Source organism: Aythya fuligula, chromosome 3 (assembly GCF_009819795.1).
Source record: "Aythya fuligula isolate bAytFul2 chromosome 3, bAytFul2.pri, whole genome shotgun sequence".
Lineage (NCBI taxonomy): Eukaryota > Metazoa > Chordata > Aves > Anseriformes > Anatidae > Aythya > Aythya fuligula.
The window spans coordinates 59,095,075-59,111,996 of NC_045561.1; the positions used below are offsets into that span (position 1 = coordinate 59,095,075).

A 16,922-nucleotide genomic window follows, 5' to 3' on the forward strand; every position below is an offset into this window, starting at 1 on the left:
ATGCATAATTTGTGTCACGAGGAAGAAAAGCAATCTGTCTCTCTGGGCATAAATGAAAAATGTCATGCTGAAACTCCTAATTGTTACATAAATTATCTGTATGTTTTGCTATAGCAGCAGTTATGGGCTGCATTCAGGCATGCATAGACACTGAAAGGCAAGTTTTATCTCCCTAAAACCTTACAAAGGAAATCCAGAGAACAGGCATTGTAGACTGTGACAGTTGAAGGATAATAGGACAGAAGGGATGAAAATAAAATGGAATGTTAAAATGTGTTGATACTATATTGGTAGAGGCTTGAGCATGCAAACCTTAACTTTAAGCTTCATTAAATATTTGCATGCTTGAATTAACAAATCACCAATTATTTTTCATGTCTTCCACAGGCATAAAACATTTCAATCCCATTTGGGGGTAAAAATGGATTACTGAGAAGACAGACGCTTACTACTACCAAATGATAGATTATCATTTATTAATACAGGCTTGCTCTTCCGTATGAAATCAGTTTGTAATCAGAAAAGGATGAGAGAGAAGAGCAGCTATTTAGAAGACTTTAGTAACTACTTAGAGAATATTTAGAAAATTAAAACATTTTCTAAATAAATTAAAAATACTCTTATTCAGCCTTTTTCTTTTGAGAAAATGAAATCTGTGGTCACATGTAGCTGGTCTGTTACTCCTGAAAACCACTTTCAGCCCACTTTGAGAGAGAATTCAGGATCTTAGACGTGGGAGTTCCTAAGTGTGTCATAGAAACCAAAGACTGAATGGAAGGAAATGTTTTCCTTTTCTGGAGGGAAGACACTTATGCTCTGCTCTTACCTTTTTTGTTAAGCTTCCTGTCTCATCAGCAAATACAAATGTACTACTCAGGCTAACCAGAACCCTTCCCAGCAGCTGTAGTATCTTTCCCAGCAGATAGATAAGACATCAGAGTCAGGTAGCTCATGGGTGAATGAGGAAAATAAGTAGCCAGGGGACACTGGGGAGAGAACTGAAGGTACTAAGGGATGGATGGAGTAAGCAACACTATTTTTCATGAGGGAATTGGTTTTGTTGTTGTAGAAGCTGCAGGGATTTAAAGGATTAACATGAAAAAATGAGGGCTTCTTTAGTTTTGCTGTTTTTTTTTGTTTTGTTTTTTGTTTTTTGTTTTTTTTCCTGCAAAACTACATGGATTCTTTGTTTTTAGTACTGCATATTAAATTCACACAACTTCTTGCCAGATGGATGTCATCCATTAGATGATTAAATATATCAACTTCAGCAAAAATCTTTTCATGCTTTAATCATTTTGCAGGATCTTGACTTGCAAATTATTCATCTCTTAAAGAAAGACAGTGAAATGCACTGTCACGCTGCGTGCCTACATTTTCCAATTTAACTAAGTTTGGGGGGATTAGATATATCTTCTGCTGTCATTGAAAAAGATATTTCATGCTTCTAAAATCACTTTTTTCTTGGTTGTGGAAGCTCCTATAGCCATTGCACGAGTGAGGTTCCCACTGAAAGATACTGGAACCTCAGAAAATAGTTTCATAATGCCTATTCTTGGTGCTGTTCTGTGAATAGTTACTGCCTCCATTAAATGTATTTTCAGAGAGACTTATTGGCATTTTGGCTTTTTCTTTTTACACTATGCTGCTTTTATATTACTCTGTAATATAAACTAGCACGTACTGTATGTGTAGGGGAGTCAGTTATGTTTGAAGACTCCCTGAAGTCTGATGTTCTGCACGGATTATTTGATTCTGGTGTTACCTATTCCTTCCTATTGTTTTATAGCTGGGAGTGGTCTTACTAACATTTTCTAGGCATAAAAATGACATTCCATTTCTTTGAATTCTGGTTAGCTTAACCATTGAGATAACAGTGGTTGTTTTAGGTTGCTGCTGAGAAGAATTCTCAGACTTTCCTTCTTTCTTTTCTTCTTTTGTCAAATCAATTGTGTGTCTTCGTAGTATTAATATTGACGTATTCTTATGGGACATAGTCCTAGAGTGTCTTCTCAGAACGATAAAGTTTATGCTGTGGTATTGAACACTTGTTTCTTTTTTGTGAGAAGGAATTTGATTAGGAGTGTTGAATAAAGTTAAACTTTGTGATTTGTGTGCAAACTGCTTGCATGGAAGTATCACTTAGTTTCTTGTATTAAACTCTCTTTAAAATCATCTTTCTCTTGCCAACATTACTTGGACATCATCTTGGTAAGTTACCAGTGCTAATGTGTTAATTTGTAATTTAAAGAAGTTGATAAAATATTCTATTAAGAGACAAATATTTATTTGCCTTCTCTTTTGTTTGCTTGAAGGTTTTGATAACAATGGTGCCCTTATAGGACCCCGAAGTACAAGGCACAGCAATCCTGAGGAGCATGCCACTTACTATTTCAATACCTTCTCTAAGGAGATGTTAGTCCAGGTAACTAATACAGTATTTTATTGTGGCATGTATCTTCATAAATAGATACTGACAGAAGTTGCTGTCTCTGTCTTGTGACTTGACATTTCAATGTGACCATGTAATTTCTGTCTTACTGTGGTATTATGTCCTACTCTTCTAAAACCCTCTCAATGAAAAATGTAGTGAAGATATGAGACAATGTGTTTCTCCACAATAACAATATGATCAGGACATATGTTAGATTTCTGCTTGTCCTATTATTCCATGAATGCAGCATACATGGAAGACACTTGATTATAAGCCCAGCACACTGAAGCCTTTTCTATAACAGAATAGAATTGGGGAGTTCTTTTCTACTAATGTAGTTACAGAAAATTCCTTTAGTTTGGGAATCGGAAAATTGTGAGCAGAAAGTCATTATTCAGAAGGCCTGTGTAAGAAGGATCTTCATCCCCCCTAGGCAAGGGGAACATCTTTTCCACTGTCCACTGGCAGTCAGGAATAGTCAAGCAAGTTGGCTGTCATACTGTTTGACCCTTCAAGCCTAGCTAAGTGTTCTGGGATCACCTTGTCTCAAGAACTGTGCTCCTTCTCTCCTAGTAATTAAAGTATACAGATGTCTTTCAAAATGCTGTGTCTGATCTTGAAATCAGGAAGATATTTTCTCATTAAGGCAAATTGATAAGGTCAGGATTTTTCTGATATTCAGTAAAATTGCAGTACTGTGTGTGGGAATTAGAGTGGGGTTTCCAACATAAGTAGCTGACAAGAATATTTAGCTTACTGCTACTTGAAGCTGATATCCAGCAGAGAGCTAGCACTTCTCAGTTTTATCTGAAATTAATGAGAACTGCTGATTTAGTGATGAGGAAGAGAACTGAATTCCCGTAAAACAAGGAACTTGCTGGTCCTCTTTACCCTTTTCTTGCCTCTTCTGCTTCCCAGGGCAGATGATGAATATCTAAACCTTGAGGAGAGGTTTGGATGTGATGCAGTTTCACCCATACCATCTATACAAAATGTAGTGATCTTTTACCACCCTTCAGGCACTTGTTCTAGTTGGCCTTTTAAATCTGCCCATCTGTGTGTCTTAAGGTCACTAAAGTTTTTCTGTCTGAAAAAACTAATGGCAGTGTAAAGTTGAAGCAGTCCGTTTATTTCTAATTTATTTATTTTTAAGCATACAACTACTGTAACACTAGAATGGAGAGTGGCTATTTTTGACAATGGGGATGATCCATTTGGTTTTTGTCATAGAATACTTACAGGGCATTAAAAGCAATGGTTTGGTCTAGAAGATGTAAATATATATATATATATATACATATATATATATATATTGTTCTGTCTGCCTTCTTCTCTTGTAGTCTCTCAATGAATTGTACTCACTGAGACAAGTTATTGAGAGTTCTGACCTTCTAAAGATATGTTAAAGTACCAAAGACTTTCCTTTCAGGATACTGGCTGATACCTCCTGATTTGTAGCAGATGTAAAAGTGGTCTGTCATGTAGATGGGCCTAGTATATGCTAGATGGACTGATTATTATTTATTCAGTCCTTAAATTCTACATGCCTTGCCTTCTCGAACAATTTCTTCATTACTTTTATGTCGTCTTTTTTATTCTCAAGATTGGTATCTACTTACAGTATGTTACTGGGCATTCTCTATTTCTTTTTGAATTTTAGTATATACCTATTAATATTTCTGTGGATCAGAATTTGATCTTACAGGCAAAGCTGGAAGAATAGTTAAGCTTGGAGAAAATAAGCTGCATTGAGATAATGGTTTCCACTACTGAGAGTTTTCTCTTTATATGCAGCCTTTATTGTATCTTTCTTTCAAAAGCTGTTTTCTGGTGTTCTTTTTCTTTTTCCTGTTATGCTCTTGTTCTTTGTAGGCCATGGTTGGAATATTACAAGTTAATGGACATGGAGAAGAAAGCACATTAATGCAAGACTTAAAGCCTTTTCGAATTCTTATCAGTTTGCTGGATAAGCCTGAACTAGGTAATTGTCATATTACTACTTCTAGTCTTTATTTTGTCTCACATGGTTTGCTTAACTGTTTTTTTTTCTTTTGTTGGTCAAATCAAAAAAAGCTTTATTTTTTAATGACAGTGCTAGTACTGTCAGGTTACTGGATTTCTAGATTTTTCCAAGCTAATAATTTTATGTTGTTGTTAGATTTACCTTCATCCAAATGCAATTTCTTCTATTTTCACCACATGAAATAAGAAATTGAAGTCATAGGCAGAAATGACTGCATGTTGAAAGAAATGCTAATAGGATCTTTCTCATTTCTTTAATTGAACAGTGAATTTACAGTTTCAAATTCTCAGGTGTTGCTTTTGGGAATAATCTCATTCTGCTAATATGCTCATAGAGTTCAGAGGTGTTAGCAACAAAACAATTATTTTATTTCAGAAGAATTACCAATTAGGAAGCAAGGTTTTTTTATTTTGTATTATTTTGTTTTCATTTTCCTTTCTGCTGTTTGGAGTGTTAAGATGGAGTTTTTCATCAGTTTAAGTGCAGGGGACTGAGACAAAAGTGGATAAGGCAAAGCATTGACAACAAGTGAGCCTTTTTTCTCCAGTAAGAGTTTGGGAGGTCACTGATAGTTATGGAAACTTCTGTCCAAATGTTTGGGGGCAGAATAATAAAGGCATAACAATGCAGCAATTGTAAGAATATAACTTGAAAAGGAAGTGGTTAAGACAGACTTCAAACAACAAAATATCTGATAAGAATTTGCTGTCTTCCTGGTAATTAGTAATTTTTGGGGGGTCAGTAATGTTTTCAGAGGCAATGTGTGCACATGAAGTTTTCTCAAAATAAGCACAGCTATGAGGATTCTTTCAGCAAAGTGAGACAGAAGAAGCTAATAGGATTTCGGCTTGGTGACCATAATGTAGGTAATGACCATAATGAAGGTAATTCAGTAAGACTAGGAGACAGCATGAGAAAACAAGGGATATTTCCAGCAGGATCACTTTGGGAACTAATCTCAAAGTTGGTTGTTTATTTTATTTTTCCATCTTAAAAATCAGGATTTAGCTCAAATCTGAAGGAGGCACTATTTCAAAAAATATCCTGTAGCTTACATCTGAAAATAAAGAAAACCTACCTACATTTAAAAGGAAGATACTCAAAATATTTTATCTCTTATTACTCGCATTTAAATATTTGAGTATATTTTCTGTACGATAATAGTATAAACTAGTTTCTGGGTAGGTATTCCAAAATGGTTGTTTAAAAACTACCTTTGATTGAGAATCCACATAGTCACATTTAATAATACCTTAAAGATAGGGTAAAGATGCTTGAGCATGGTCCAGGCTAATGTGCTTGCCTAGCTTTTCAACTTAGACATATTTGTATCAAGCCACCATTGTACGTGTATGGACCAAGAATTCCCCTTGTGCTTTAGAATACTCTTAGTGACTGTAATTGCCTGTATGTTTCTGGAATGAAAAAAAAATCCGAAATTGAGGTAATTTACAAAATTGAACAAAATGACTTGTGGCTTCAGTGACCAAAGCTAGCTAATGATTTGTTTAATTTCAAGGGTGGACTGTTGTGCTGTTGTAACATATAATGCTGTCATTGCTGGTATTTCTCTTTAGGCCCTGCCATCCTGGAGGATGTATTGATTGAAGTGTTCAGAACATTATATACACAGTGCAAAGCAGAACTGGAGCTTCAGGCAGAGCCTTCTTTCAACAAAGATCACACACAGCTAAGCAGGTAGACAGTGTGTATAATGTATTTTACATTTGAAAAGAAATGCATCTTCCTGCTGCTGAAAGCATGCTGTATCTAGGCCATAGCTGTGAAGCCTTTGAGGCTGTGACCTTGTTTTCTTCCTGATGTAGGTTCTGTTGATATTAATTGCAACTTCTGTGTTCACTGCAAAGGTCTGCAGGGCTCTAGTTTTTTTTGTGTTTTTTTTTTTTAACATTTAGAATGCAGTTGTTATTTTTTGTCCATGACACAATTGCTTGTTTGATACAGCTGAAGTTCAGTGTTTTGATGGTGTAGATTAGTTGTGCCATTCTTTACATCTGTGTTTTTCCCACTTCCATGCCCTTCCCCCCCCCCAAAAAGAAAGTGTGGGCTGATGAGATTTCTTGTAGAAAAAACTGAAGATATAAGTGTTAAAAGTATTTTAAGATTTGTGCTGAATACCTTAAAATACAGAGGAGAAAAGTTCAAAGTAGGGAGGAAACAACCAAACAACTGTAGGAATGATCATGAGAAAACAGACAGGAAACCTGTGAGCCATATAGAGACACTAGTCCATAGAGCCTGCCCTACACTGCCCTATACCTAGCCCTAGAGCAACAACCATAGGGATGGGGGGAAGGTGTTTTGTCAGTGGTGACTGGCAACGGGTAAACTTGGTGTAGTACATAACTTAGAAATGAAGTCTAAAAATTTAAAATGTTTGTTTTTTCCTTTAGCAAACTGAGAGAAAACAAGAAAACAGCAGAATTGATTAAAACTGCCAATCTCCTATTTAACTCCTTTGAGCCTTACTACATGTGGGATTATATTGCTCGTTGGTTTGAAGAATGTTGTAGGTAGGTTGTAATGCTCTGTATTTTTCTGTTTGTGTGTGTGTTCTGTTTGTTTTTTTTTTTTCTTTGCCTTTAAAAAAGGCAAAAGAAGTTACAACTTAGATGATCTTATTAGGGTAAGTCTGACTAACCTGATTTCCTTCCGGAAATTCCTTTCCTTTCTTTTCTCCCATAAGATGACCTGCTTAATAGCTGAGCAAAAGGCTGTGGATGTTGTTTACCTGGGTTTTAGTAAAGCATTTGACACAGTTTCCCACAGTATTCTCCTGGAGAAGCTGGCTGCCCGTGGCTTGGACAGGCGTGCAGTTTGCTGGGTGAAGAGCTGGCTGGATGGCCACGCTCAGAGTCACAGTAAATTGAGTTCAGTCCAGTTGGTGGCAGATCATCATTAGCACTCCACAGGGCTCAGTCTTTGGGCTAGTTTAACATTTTTATCGGTGACTGGGATGAGGGGGTTAAGTGCATTCTCAGTAACTTTGCAGATGGTACTGAGTTTGGCTGTACTTTGATCTGCCTTGAGGTTAGAAGGGCTCTGCAGAGGGATCTGGATAGGCTGGGTAGATGCGCCAAGCCCAATCGCACGACATTCAGCAAGGCCGAGTGCTGGGTCCTACACTTGGCTTGTAACAACCCCATGCAGGGTACAGGCCTGGGGAAGAGTGGCTGCAAAGCTGCCCAGCAGGAAAAGACCTGGGGGTGCTGGTCAACAGCCAGCTGAACGTGAGCCAGCAGTGTGCCCAGGCTACTAGTTTAAGAAGAAAATTGTATGTTTTAAGGAGAGATGGTTACCTGATAGAGGTGTGGGTTGAGTACTTGATTTAAACATATGTCACTGACATAAAGCTGTTTGCGTTGTTGCTATTTAATTTTTTGATAATTACTTAATGTTTTAGACTTGTTTTCTGTGATGCTCCTATTTCAAATAAATCACTTTTTCAGTCCTGAGGATATATGTTCAGGTGCTCTTCCAAAACCAAGAGAAAAGATGAGCATAATTAACTGAGAATGTGACTCTGCCCTTACCACCACCCCCATGAATGAGTTGGAGAAACAAATTCCTTTGTTTATAATATCTTCAGATTGCAACATGTTTCAGTGTGTTTGTGTTCTGTCTAACTTTATTCAGCAATAGCGCTCATCAGATTTTGAATTCTTGTTGATAATAAAACAGTGCTGGCAGTTGAAGCTGAAGTCTAGAAGAGCCTATCTTGTTTTTATCTTGCACAGCTTTAAAGCTTCGTGGGCTTTTTATTTTGTTTTTGGTTATCTTAAATATTTAATGCCTCGGGTATAGATCTCTTCAAAATGACTGCTTCCAGTAGCCCTGTTCCTTTAATTCTATCATTGGTGCCTGTGCTCATACCAGAAAATACTGCAGTACATGGTGGAGTCACAAATGCGATTTTCTTTAGCCTGAATTTTGTTATTTTATGAACAAAGACTTTTTTACAGTGAAAGGCTGGTTGCATGTTTTCAGAAGAAGCCACAGTAGGGCAAGTGTGGTACTTAACAGAAATAGGAGAGACTCCTTATTTGTTTGTAGGAATTCTCCCTTGTGTGTACAGCTTTTTATTAATATAAAGGAATGTGGTCAATGTAGTGGGGTGGGGAAAAGATGTCATGAAACCCTATTTGAATTTTGCAGGAGGACATTACATGCCAGACTTCAAACTGGGCCTGGAGGTGGTAATGAGCAATCTGAGTTACCCCTGACAAATTTCTGCTTGTTAGTAGATTTTTTGTTGGATATAGTGTCTTTGGTAAGAACTGTTTTACTTCTTGCTAATCCTGGCGTACTGTCTCTTTATAGTCTACAGAAATATCTTACTTTATTAAATTTTCTTACCAAAAAGATATTGTCATAAATTGGTGGGTAACTTTAAAAGAAATTTTGGTTTCAGTGTATGATTTTTGCTGGGCTGGTTGGATATTTGCAAACTTCTAATGATGCTTACATCTGAAACTTCTTTGTTTGTCCTCTATTTCTTTTCTCTAAAACTGCACTGTATTAATTATGAGCATAGTCTTTTGTAGTTTCATATGCTAGTTTAAATGTGCAACTTTCTTTTAAAGCTCTTTTAAATGTTGTGATAAGATGGATCTTTCTGTTGGCATTGCTTAATGTAGCAAAGACTGTTGGAACTGTTTTTTCTACCTGTCTTTCCTAAATTCTCTGCTTTCTTATTTCAAAGCCTACTAGAAGTATGAGAGTGCTGTGTCAGGTATGGCAATCAGCCCGTTTTCCATTTACTTATACTTACTAATGATTTTTTTTTGTCATTATTTTCCATTCTTTAATTTATATGTTAAGAATATTAAAATAATAATGTTATTTTTAGCCTTATTACTGTATTTTGTAACTTGCACGTAGTGAGCAAGATGTAAATTTCTGAAAGAAGTTAAATATTTATATTTGTTGGTTACCCAAATGTAAAGTTCATTTTGTAAATTTTTGGAAGGATATAGTTCTTAGTCTCAGTTTTAAGATATTCATTTTCCATATGTGTAGAACACAGTTAAGCAAATTACAGGTACCACTGTTATAGCAAATAACTATTAGGGTGGGATTTGTTACAACTCATGAGCTGTTGTATTTCTCTTCTAGGAGACTTACATTGAAATACAGACAGAACACTTGCCTCAGCTGTTGCTCAGAATGATTTCTGCATTGACAAGCCACCTTCAGACTTTGCACTTGTCTGAGCTTACTGATTCTCTGAGACTCTGCTCAAAGATTCTTAGTAAGGTCCAACCTCCGCTGCTGTCTGCAGGTGCAGATGGTACCTTGCAGCTTCCTAGTGGACACAGTAGCTCCATCAAAGAATGGGAAAATAAAAAGGTAACTGATTGGATTGTGCAGTGTCTTGGAAAAATGATACTTTTGTGTGTGTGTGTCACTTTCCTTTAATGAAAAGTGGGCTTTCTAAGTCAGTGTTGGACTACTTACAGCCCTTCATTGGATTTAGCTTAACATACAGCAAAAGGTGTTGATTCTTAAGGGTTTTTATCTATACTTAATAGTATATGTATAGAAATCATCTCAGAATCAGAAAATTAGAAAACTAAAACTCCTGTTTGATATTTTAATGCACTTCAGAAGTCTGATCTTGTAGAATAACTGAACTCAGAAGAATTCTTCACCTTGGTTATGTGTGAGGAATGTGTTAATTCGTCTATCACCAAGTTTACATCCATCAGATGAATATCTATCAATTGTTTTACTGTCAGGTTCTTGGAATTATTTATTAAAGAAATAGAAGTTACAAACAAGCCAGCAGGTATTTCTTTTAACGATTTGTCTAACGTGTTCCAGGCAACCATGGCAGTGGAAATTATTTTAAGTGACATGCCCTGAAATCTTTGATCTCTGATGGATCCAGCTGAAGAAACTAGAGGAACATCATAGAGGTTTAGGTTGGAAGTGACAGTTGGAGGTCACTGCTTTGGAGTTGCAGGGACTATTTCAAAGTTAGATTCTACTTTAAAGCTAGGTCAGGTTGCTCAGGATCATATCCAGCTCAGTCTTGAGTATCTCCAAGGACCAAGTTCCCACAACTTTTCTGTACAGCCTGTTCATTTGCTCTGTTTGACTACATTAATAGGGTGAGGGATTTCCAAATACTTGGTTAGAATTCCCATTGTTGCAGCTTGTGTTTGTTGCCTCTTGTTCTTTCACTGTGAATTTCTCAGCACGCCTCCATTTTTTCAGCTAACTAACGGGAAGTCTTAGCAATAAAGACGCAACCCTTAGCATTTTTATTTTCCTTAAGACTGAGTAAATCCAACTCTCTCAGCTTTCCTTATGTGTCAAGTGCTTCTCTGGCGGCCCTCCACTGAGCCACTTCAGTTTTAGTACATCGGTGTCTGTTTTGTACTAATTATCACAAGCTTGGGCACAATATTCTAGATGCAGCCTTAAAACTGATGAACAGAGGGGAGTAATCTCTTCCCTTGACATACTGGCTATACGTCTGCTAATACAGTCAAGTATATGGTTTGTATTCATCTCCAGAAGGGTCCTCTGCTGGCTCACGTTCAGCTTGTTCATTAGGACTCACACATCCTTTATGCAGGATCCTATCTCATCCTTTATCCAGGATCCTTTTTAGCCAGCTGACACCCAGCCTGCGGTGGCTTTCTTTTTTTCATAAAACCTATTTTAATGGAGTATTTTTGCCCCTTGAACCTTCACAGGCCTTTTTCTTTCAATTACAACTGACTGATCCGTGACCATAGCTTTTACTAAAAGAGAACAAAATTAATTCCCTTGTTTCTAGTCTCTTGTGCAGTGTAATTCAAAAGATAGCATCACCTATTATCTCTTTGCATACTTTTTCCTTTGTATTAACATAGTGAAAGCTATCCCAAGCAAACTTTAGTTTTGATTCTTACTGTCTCTGGTAAAGCAAGATGCAACGCATTATATACATAATGATGTTTGTTTTTATTTATTTACAAAAAAAAAAAACTTGCTCAGATCTTTAGATTATGCTTGAATAAGAGCACACATTTGAGGCTTGTACTGATTAAGACATTAGACAGCAAGATGGAACTTTGGGCCTGCTGGATCTCAGGCAACATCTGCTGTCACTGTTAAAACAGCTTGGTGAGAAGCCTGTAGGCGTGTACTTTACCTGCACTTACTCCCCCTGATCCATGCACTGCTGTTTGAGCTGCATTCACCTCATTCACCTCCAGCAAGCAGAGGCTGTGACAACGATTACCAGCAGGCTATGGGAGATTAGAGCAGCACAGAAAGCTGCTGTGAATTCCTTTTGAGTAGGAATCATTCATCAGTTATGTGTGTTTTCAGAATTGATAGGTATAGGCACTTTTTAGATTTTGATGAAGTAATATCTAATGTAATTATTTACTTGTGCAGTGGGATTTTCAAAAGTGTCAACAAAGAAGTGTATACTTTTCTACGCGTAAGTTTTCCTGTTCTTCTTTCCTGACATCTACTTTTACCTTGTTTGCCTGCAGACATTTTTTTACTCTGTTATGATTGCAGCAGTTTTCTGATTAACAGATAACTATCTTTTCCTTTTGTAGAAGTGCATGCTAAAATGTACTGTTAAAACAACCTTGCTGGCTAAAATGACTATAAGTAACATCAATTAGTGTTCTGCTTCCTGCTGGAAGTGAGGGTGTTCTGTTGGTGTATGAATATCTTGGTTTATGATGCTGTATTAAATACCTTTTCATATGCGTTTCAGAATTCTTTAAATATTATTGCTGTTAACATTTTCTTCCTATCATGATTGTGTCTATTTTTAATTAAGGTATTCTGTTTGCTGGACAATGTTTTTTAATTGTTTTCATCGTTTGGTCTATCAAACTTACTGAAAGAACTTGGAAAAGAAAAATGCAAACGTTATTTTTGCATAAAATGTATTTATATGAGTAGATATAAAACCATGGGATAAAATTGTTGCTTTCAAATGGAGAAATAGGTAAATAATTTCTTACTAATAAATAACCCATTTAAAATGGTCAAACTTTTATCTCAATTAGGTGCCATCAGCTTCACTTGACAATCCTAATGATGTGTTTGAAGATGGTGAAAATCCTCCGAGCAGCCGGTCATCAGAAAGCGGATTCACTGAGTTTGTGCAATACCAGGCAGATACAACCGATGACATTGACAGGGCACTGAACGAAGGTCACGGTGCACCTGGCATTCCGATTATAGGTAGCACGTCCTCAGAGACTGAGACGGCATCAACTGTGGGGTCTGAGGAAACCATTGTACAGCCTCCTTCCGTAGTAACGCAGGGGACAGCAACTCGAAGCGGGAAAACAATACAAAAGACTGCAATGCAGTGCTGTTTGGAGTACGTCCAACAGTTTTTAACCAGATTTATCAACCTGTATATCATTCAGAATAGCTCCTTGTCTCAGCCCTTAGGGCCAGAGCTTCCAGTAGATCCCAGTAGAGAGCAAGGACAGACCACAAAATGGGATAGAGAATTGCACGGAGATGCTAAGGCAAAGAAAATAAACAAGAAAAAAACACCAAAAGAATACCTTCCTGCCTTTATTGCTGCTTGTCAGCTGTATCTTGAATGTTCGAGCTTTCCCGTTTACATTGCTGAGGGAAACCGTACTTCAGAATTACATCCTGGGAAGCCTGAAGTTGGTAAGCTGAACTCTTTGTTCTTCTCTTTTAAAGTACTTATTTTCAAAACACTTTTAAAGTAATAGTATTAATGTTGTGTTTGTGTTGCAGCTTGCCATTCCTCTTAGAAATATACGTTTTTGTCTTCATCAATTAGTTTGCTTTTTGAAAACTCAACTATTTCTTCATAGATTTCCTCAAGGACAATGCTGACATGGGGTTCGACATTTATATCTGTCACACCAATACTAATTATACCGACTGAAGCCTGAGAGTAGAATTCAGACCTTAAGATGTTCCTCTTTACAATGTGGAATGTTCTGTTAATAATACAGCTTTGTCATACGTGATATCAAGTGTTGCTATTAGAAAACACGTTTCTAGCTTCACTTTAGTAGTTTTGGACTGATGTGCATTTTGATTGCTTTGTGGAGTATATGGAAATATAAGATTCTGACCACTAGAAGTCATACCAGATAAGAAATTCATTAATATTACTTCACTTCTATTAAAGGTTAAGTAGTTGTTTCCTTGAGGGACGGTTTTGCTAACCATTCTTCTAACCGCAATTGCATTATGTGCAAATAAAAAGGAAAATAGAAGTGGTGGGTTTTGCGAATGTTTTCACAAGTAGGTGTCTCTCTCTGCAGATACAGGAATATGATTTAACTGTTGACAGTTTGGGATTACTGTAGAAGTGTGACTTTTTGACGGATAATCCTTTTGGCAGTTTGTAAATTCTTCCATTTACAGTTCTAATTCTGTTGAATTAGAACTTCTTCTGGTCTGTAGCTTGACAGCTGTTGTATTAAAGTGATATCATGGTGAATAAGCTTGAAGTATGCACAAAATGAGAATTACAAGAATTTTGGCTTCATTTGCGTTTTGTCTTGGAATCTTCATATTGGCAGCTTTTTGTTCTTATCGATAACTTTTAAAAGCAGTTGGCACCTCTTGGAGGATGATAGTTTTTGTGGTTTGGTGTTTCTGTTTTGTGGTTTGTTTGTTTTTTTTTTTTTTTTTTTTTTTGAAACAGGCACATTGATTTAACGTGATTTCTTCTGTTCCCGTAGTCTTTAAGATGAATTATATATGCCTTAGCCAGGAGCAGATTGTAGCTTATAACTTTGTGAGACCCCAAAATATAAAATATCTGTCAGTTGAAGGGAATTTGGTTACAGTTGTTTATTAACTAGGGGTATTGCAATGCTCAAAGGGTTCTACCTTTTGTAAAAGATCTAACACGGGTTATCATTTATAATATGACCTTGAAATACATAATTTATGACTTTTTCCAACACTAGCAGCCTACAAATGAGTGTTATGTCAGATGACTGAGAAAGCTTAAAAATATCAGCTGTCTGCTTATTACTTTTCTGTGGATTTAACACTTTGGATCGTCACTGCCTTCTAAGCTCTAAAGCAAAAAGCTGGTAAAGCTTGAGTAATAATGTGTTCTCGTGAAGGCAGTGATTCTAGGAATTGGTTTCACTTTGCTAAATGTCTTATTTGCTTTGCTTATTCGGCATCTGAATTTTCCCATTTGCAGTCTATTAAACAGTTTGAGGAATAAGCATGAATTGTAGGTGGTTGGAATCAGCTGGAAGGGTTTTGTTTCAGATACAAATATGTGTAGAAGCATTTGCCTAACTTAGGAATATAATCAGTAGAGTCTTTCCGTTTTAAGAAAAAATAGTTTATTACCTCTGAAATAAAAGGGTGCATTGCTCACTTGTAGAGTTGACTGTAAACTGAGTAAAGAATCCGACTTCAGAGAAAGACACTTAGATTATCAAGCTATTCTATGGTATTAAGTGAGGGGACAGTTATAACAGGGAAAACAACAGCCTACAGTGAAAGCAGAGTATGGTCTAGTAGGATCTATCTTCTGTAACCCAAAGCATCAATTTTTGCAGATGCTTTTACTTAAGTTTTACACTTTTCCAGCAGGCTCTCTGTTTTTTTTTTTTTTTGCCAGTTTAGACTTAGTTTATATATAATAATAATACATTGTATTATATATAGTTAATATGTATTATATACAATACTTTATGTGTCAAGTATGTGGTATTTACATATATAATTTATAATATTTATATTATTATTTTACGATTGCTGGTTATAAATTTCCCGAAGGAGCAAAGTGAATGAAGGGTTATGCAATGTACTAAAAGCCCGGTCTTGTCTAAAGCATGAAATTGTGTGGATGCAATTCCATACAATGTATTTTTCTCTTCCTTGTTCGATTTTTCCTATTTATTTTTAGCTATGAAAGTTTTGGTGGAAGTGATATAGTCTTGCATTCTTGATTAGCTAATTTTTAAGTCAAAAATACGTTGAAGTATTTCTGTCCCTAAACATGTACAGTGAGCAGTTTGAAATATGAAAGATAAAGGACAAATGTACATATGGCTCTGAATGTAAGATGAAAAATTCATAGCATTTAGAATTTTTGTTAAATGCAAACACCATCTCTGATTTCTATTTCAGACTGTGAACAAGTACAGCCCCCTCTGTGGCTTCAGACTTTAATGAATGCTTGCAAGCAAGCAAGTGATTTCAGTGTCCAAGGCGTTACTATTTCCCTTGTGATGGACTTGGTTGGATTGACTCAATCTGTTGCTCTTGTCACTGGAGAAAATCTCAACAGTGTGGACACCGCTCAGCCTCTTAGTCCTAACCAGGGAAGAGTGGCCGTGGTTATCAGACCTCCTCTTACTCAAGGCAATCTGAGATACATGGCTGAAAAGACAGATTTCTTCAAGGTACAATGCAGCATCTCACTAATGTTTTTTGTAGATTTTTTTTTTCTTGGCTGGTGGTTGACAGTCTTGGCTACTTTACTGTTCTTGGTCTGGTAAACAAGACTTCCTTGTGGAGTGTTTTGGTAATAGTTGTAATCCGTGTTGGACTCTAAATGGAAATACACAGTGGATTTTCCCACTCTGATTGTTTTGCTGACTGCTTGGGTGAAAACACTTGTTTGAAACTGTATTTTGAAAATTTAAATGAAAACTGATCATATAGCATCATAAACTATTAGGGGCATGAAATGAAGGTATACATAATGTAGGATTCTGATAAGCCACACTCTGCATTGAAGCTAAGTAAGAAATAATTTATAAAAGATAATATATATATAATATATTACGTAGTAAGCTATAGCTAATGGAAGTTTATTTCTGGAGATATCTGAGTTCCATCTCTTAGCAGGATTTTTTTTTGTGTAGTTAGTCATTGCAGCGTTTCAAACAGATGCATAAGTTCATACAAACAAAAAAAAACAGGTTTATAGATTGCCTATATGGCTGTCATATGCTGTCATCAGATGTAATGTCTCCCATCATTGCAAAGAGCTCAACGTAGTTTAGAACAAAACAAGGCATGATACTCATTCACTTGTCTCTCTTGCAACTTCTGTTTTCATGTCCAAAGCATATAGCTTTAACTCTTTGGGACCAGTTGGGTGACGGAACTCCCCAGCATCACCAGAAGAGTGTGGAGCTCTTCTACCAGCTGCACAACCTCGTTCCCTCTTCTAGCATTTGTGAAGATGTTATTAGTCAGCAGCTGACTCATAGAGACAAAGTAAGTTGTTCGTGTCGTTGAAAAATGACTAAAGTGTATGGTTATTCATAGAGAACTATATTTGGAAAAAGGATTCAGTGCCTCAGTGGGTGTTGTAAATAACTTCTGTATTTTAAAAATGTTGCATTGTATTGGTAATATTCTTTCAATTGTGAAAAGTGTAATCTTTTACTTGCATGCAGAACATCAGATTTATCCACCCTGACACTGACACCCTTTCCTGTATTC

The 16,922-nt window shown here is 36.5% G+C and overlaps 1 protein-coding gene across 6 annotated transcripts in view; it reads left to right on the forward strand.

The window, feature by feature from the left end:
* DOP1A (DOP1 leucine zipper like protein A) overlaps window positions 1–16,922 on the forward strand; it is a 61,586-nt gene that overhangs the window by 17,479 nt on the left and 27,185 nt on the right. For 3 of the 6 annotated variants that reach the window (XM_032185593.1, XM_032185597.1, XM_032185594.1), the window contains exons 8-17: window positions 2,316–2,425; window positions 4,307–4,415; window positions 6,035–6,155; window positions 6,872–6,991; window positions 8,634–8,748; window positions 9,181–9,210; window positions 9,594–9,827; window positions 12,503–13,127; window positions 15,597–15,871; window positions 16,542–16,694. In XM_032185593.1, coding sequence (XP_032041484.1) covers window positions 2,316–2,425; window positions 4,307–4,415; window positions 6,035–6,155; window positions 6,872–6,991; window positions 8,634–8,748; window positions 9,181–9,210; window positions 9,594–9,827; window positions 12,503–13,127; window positions 15,597–15,871; window positions 16,542–16,694 — 1,892 coding nt within the window. The remainder of the gene's footprint in view (window positions 1–2,315; window positions 2,426–4,306; window positions 4,416–6,034; window positions 6,156–6,871; window positions 6,992–8,633; window positions 8,749–9,180; window positions 9,211–9,593; window positions 9,828–12,502; window positions 13,128–15,596; window positions 15,872–16,541; window positions 16,695–16,922) is intronic. The other 3 variants (XM_032185595.1, XM_032185598.1, XM_032185596.1) reach the window with 2 other exon arrangements.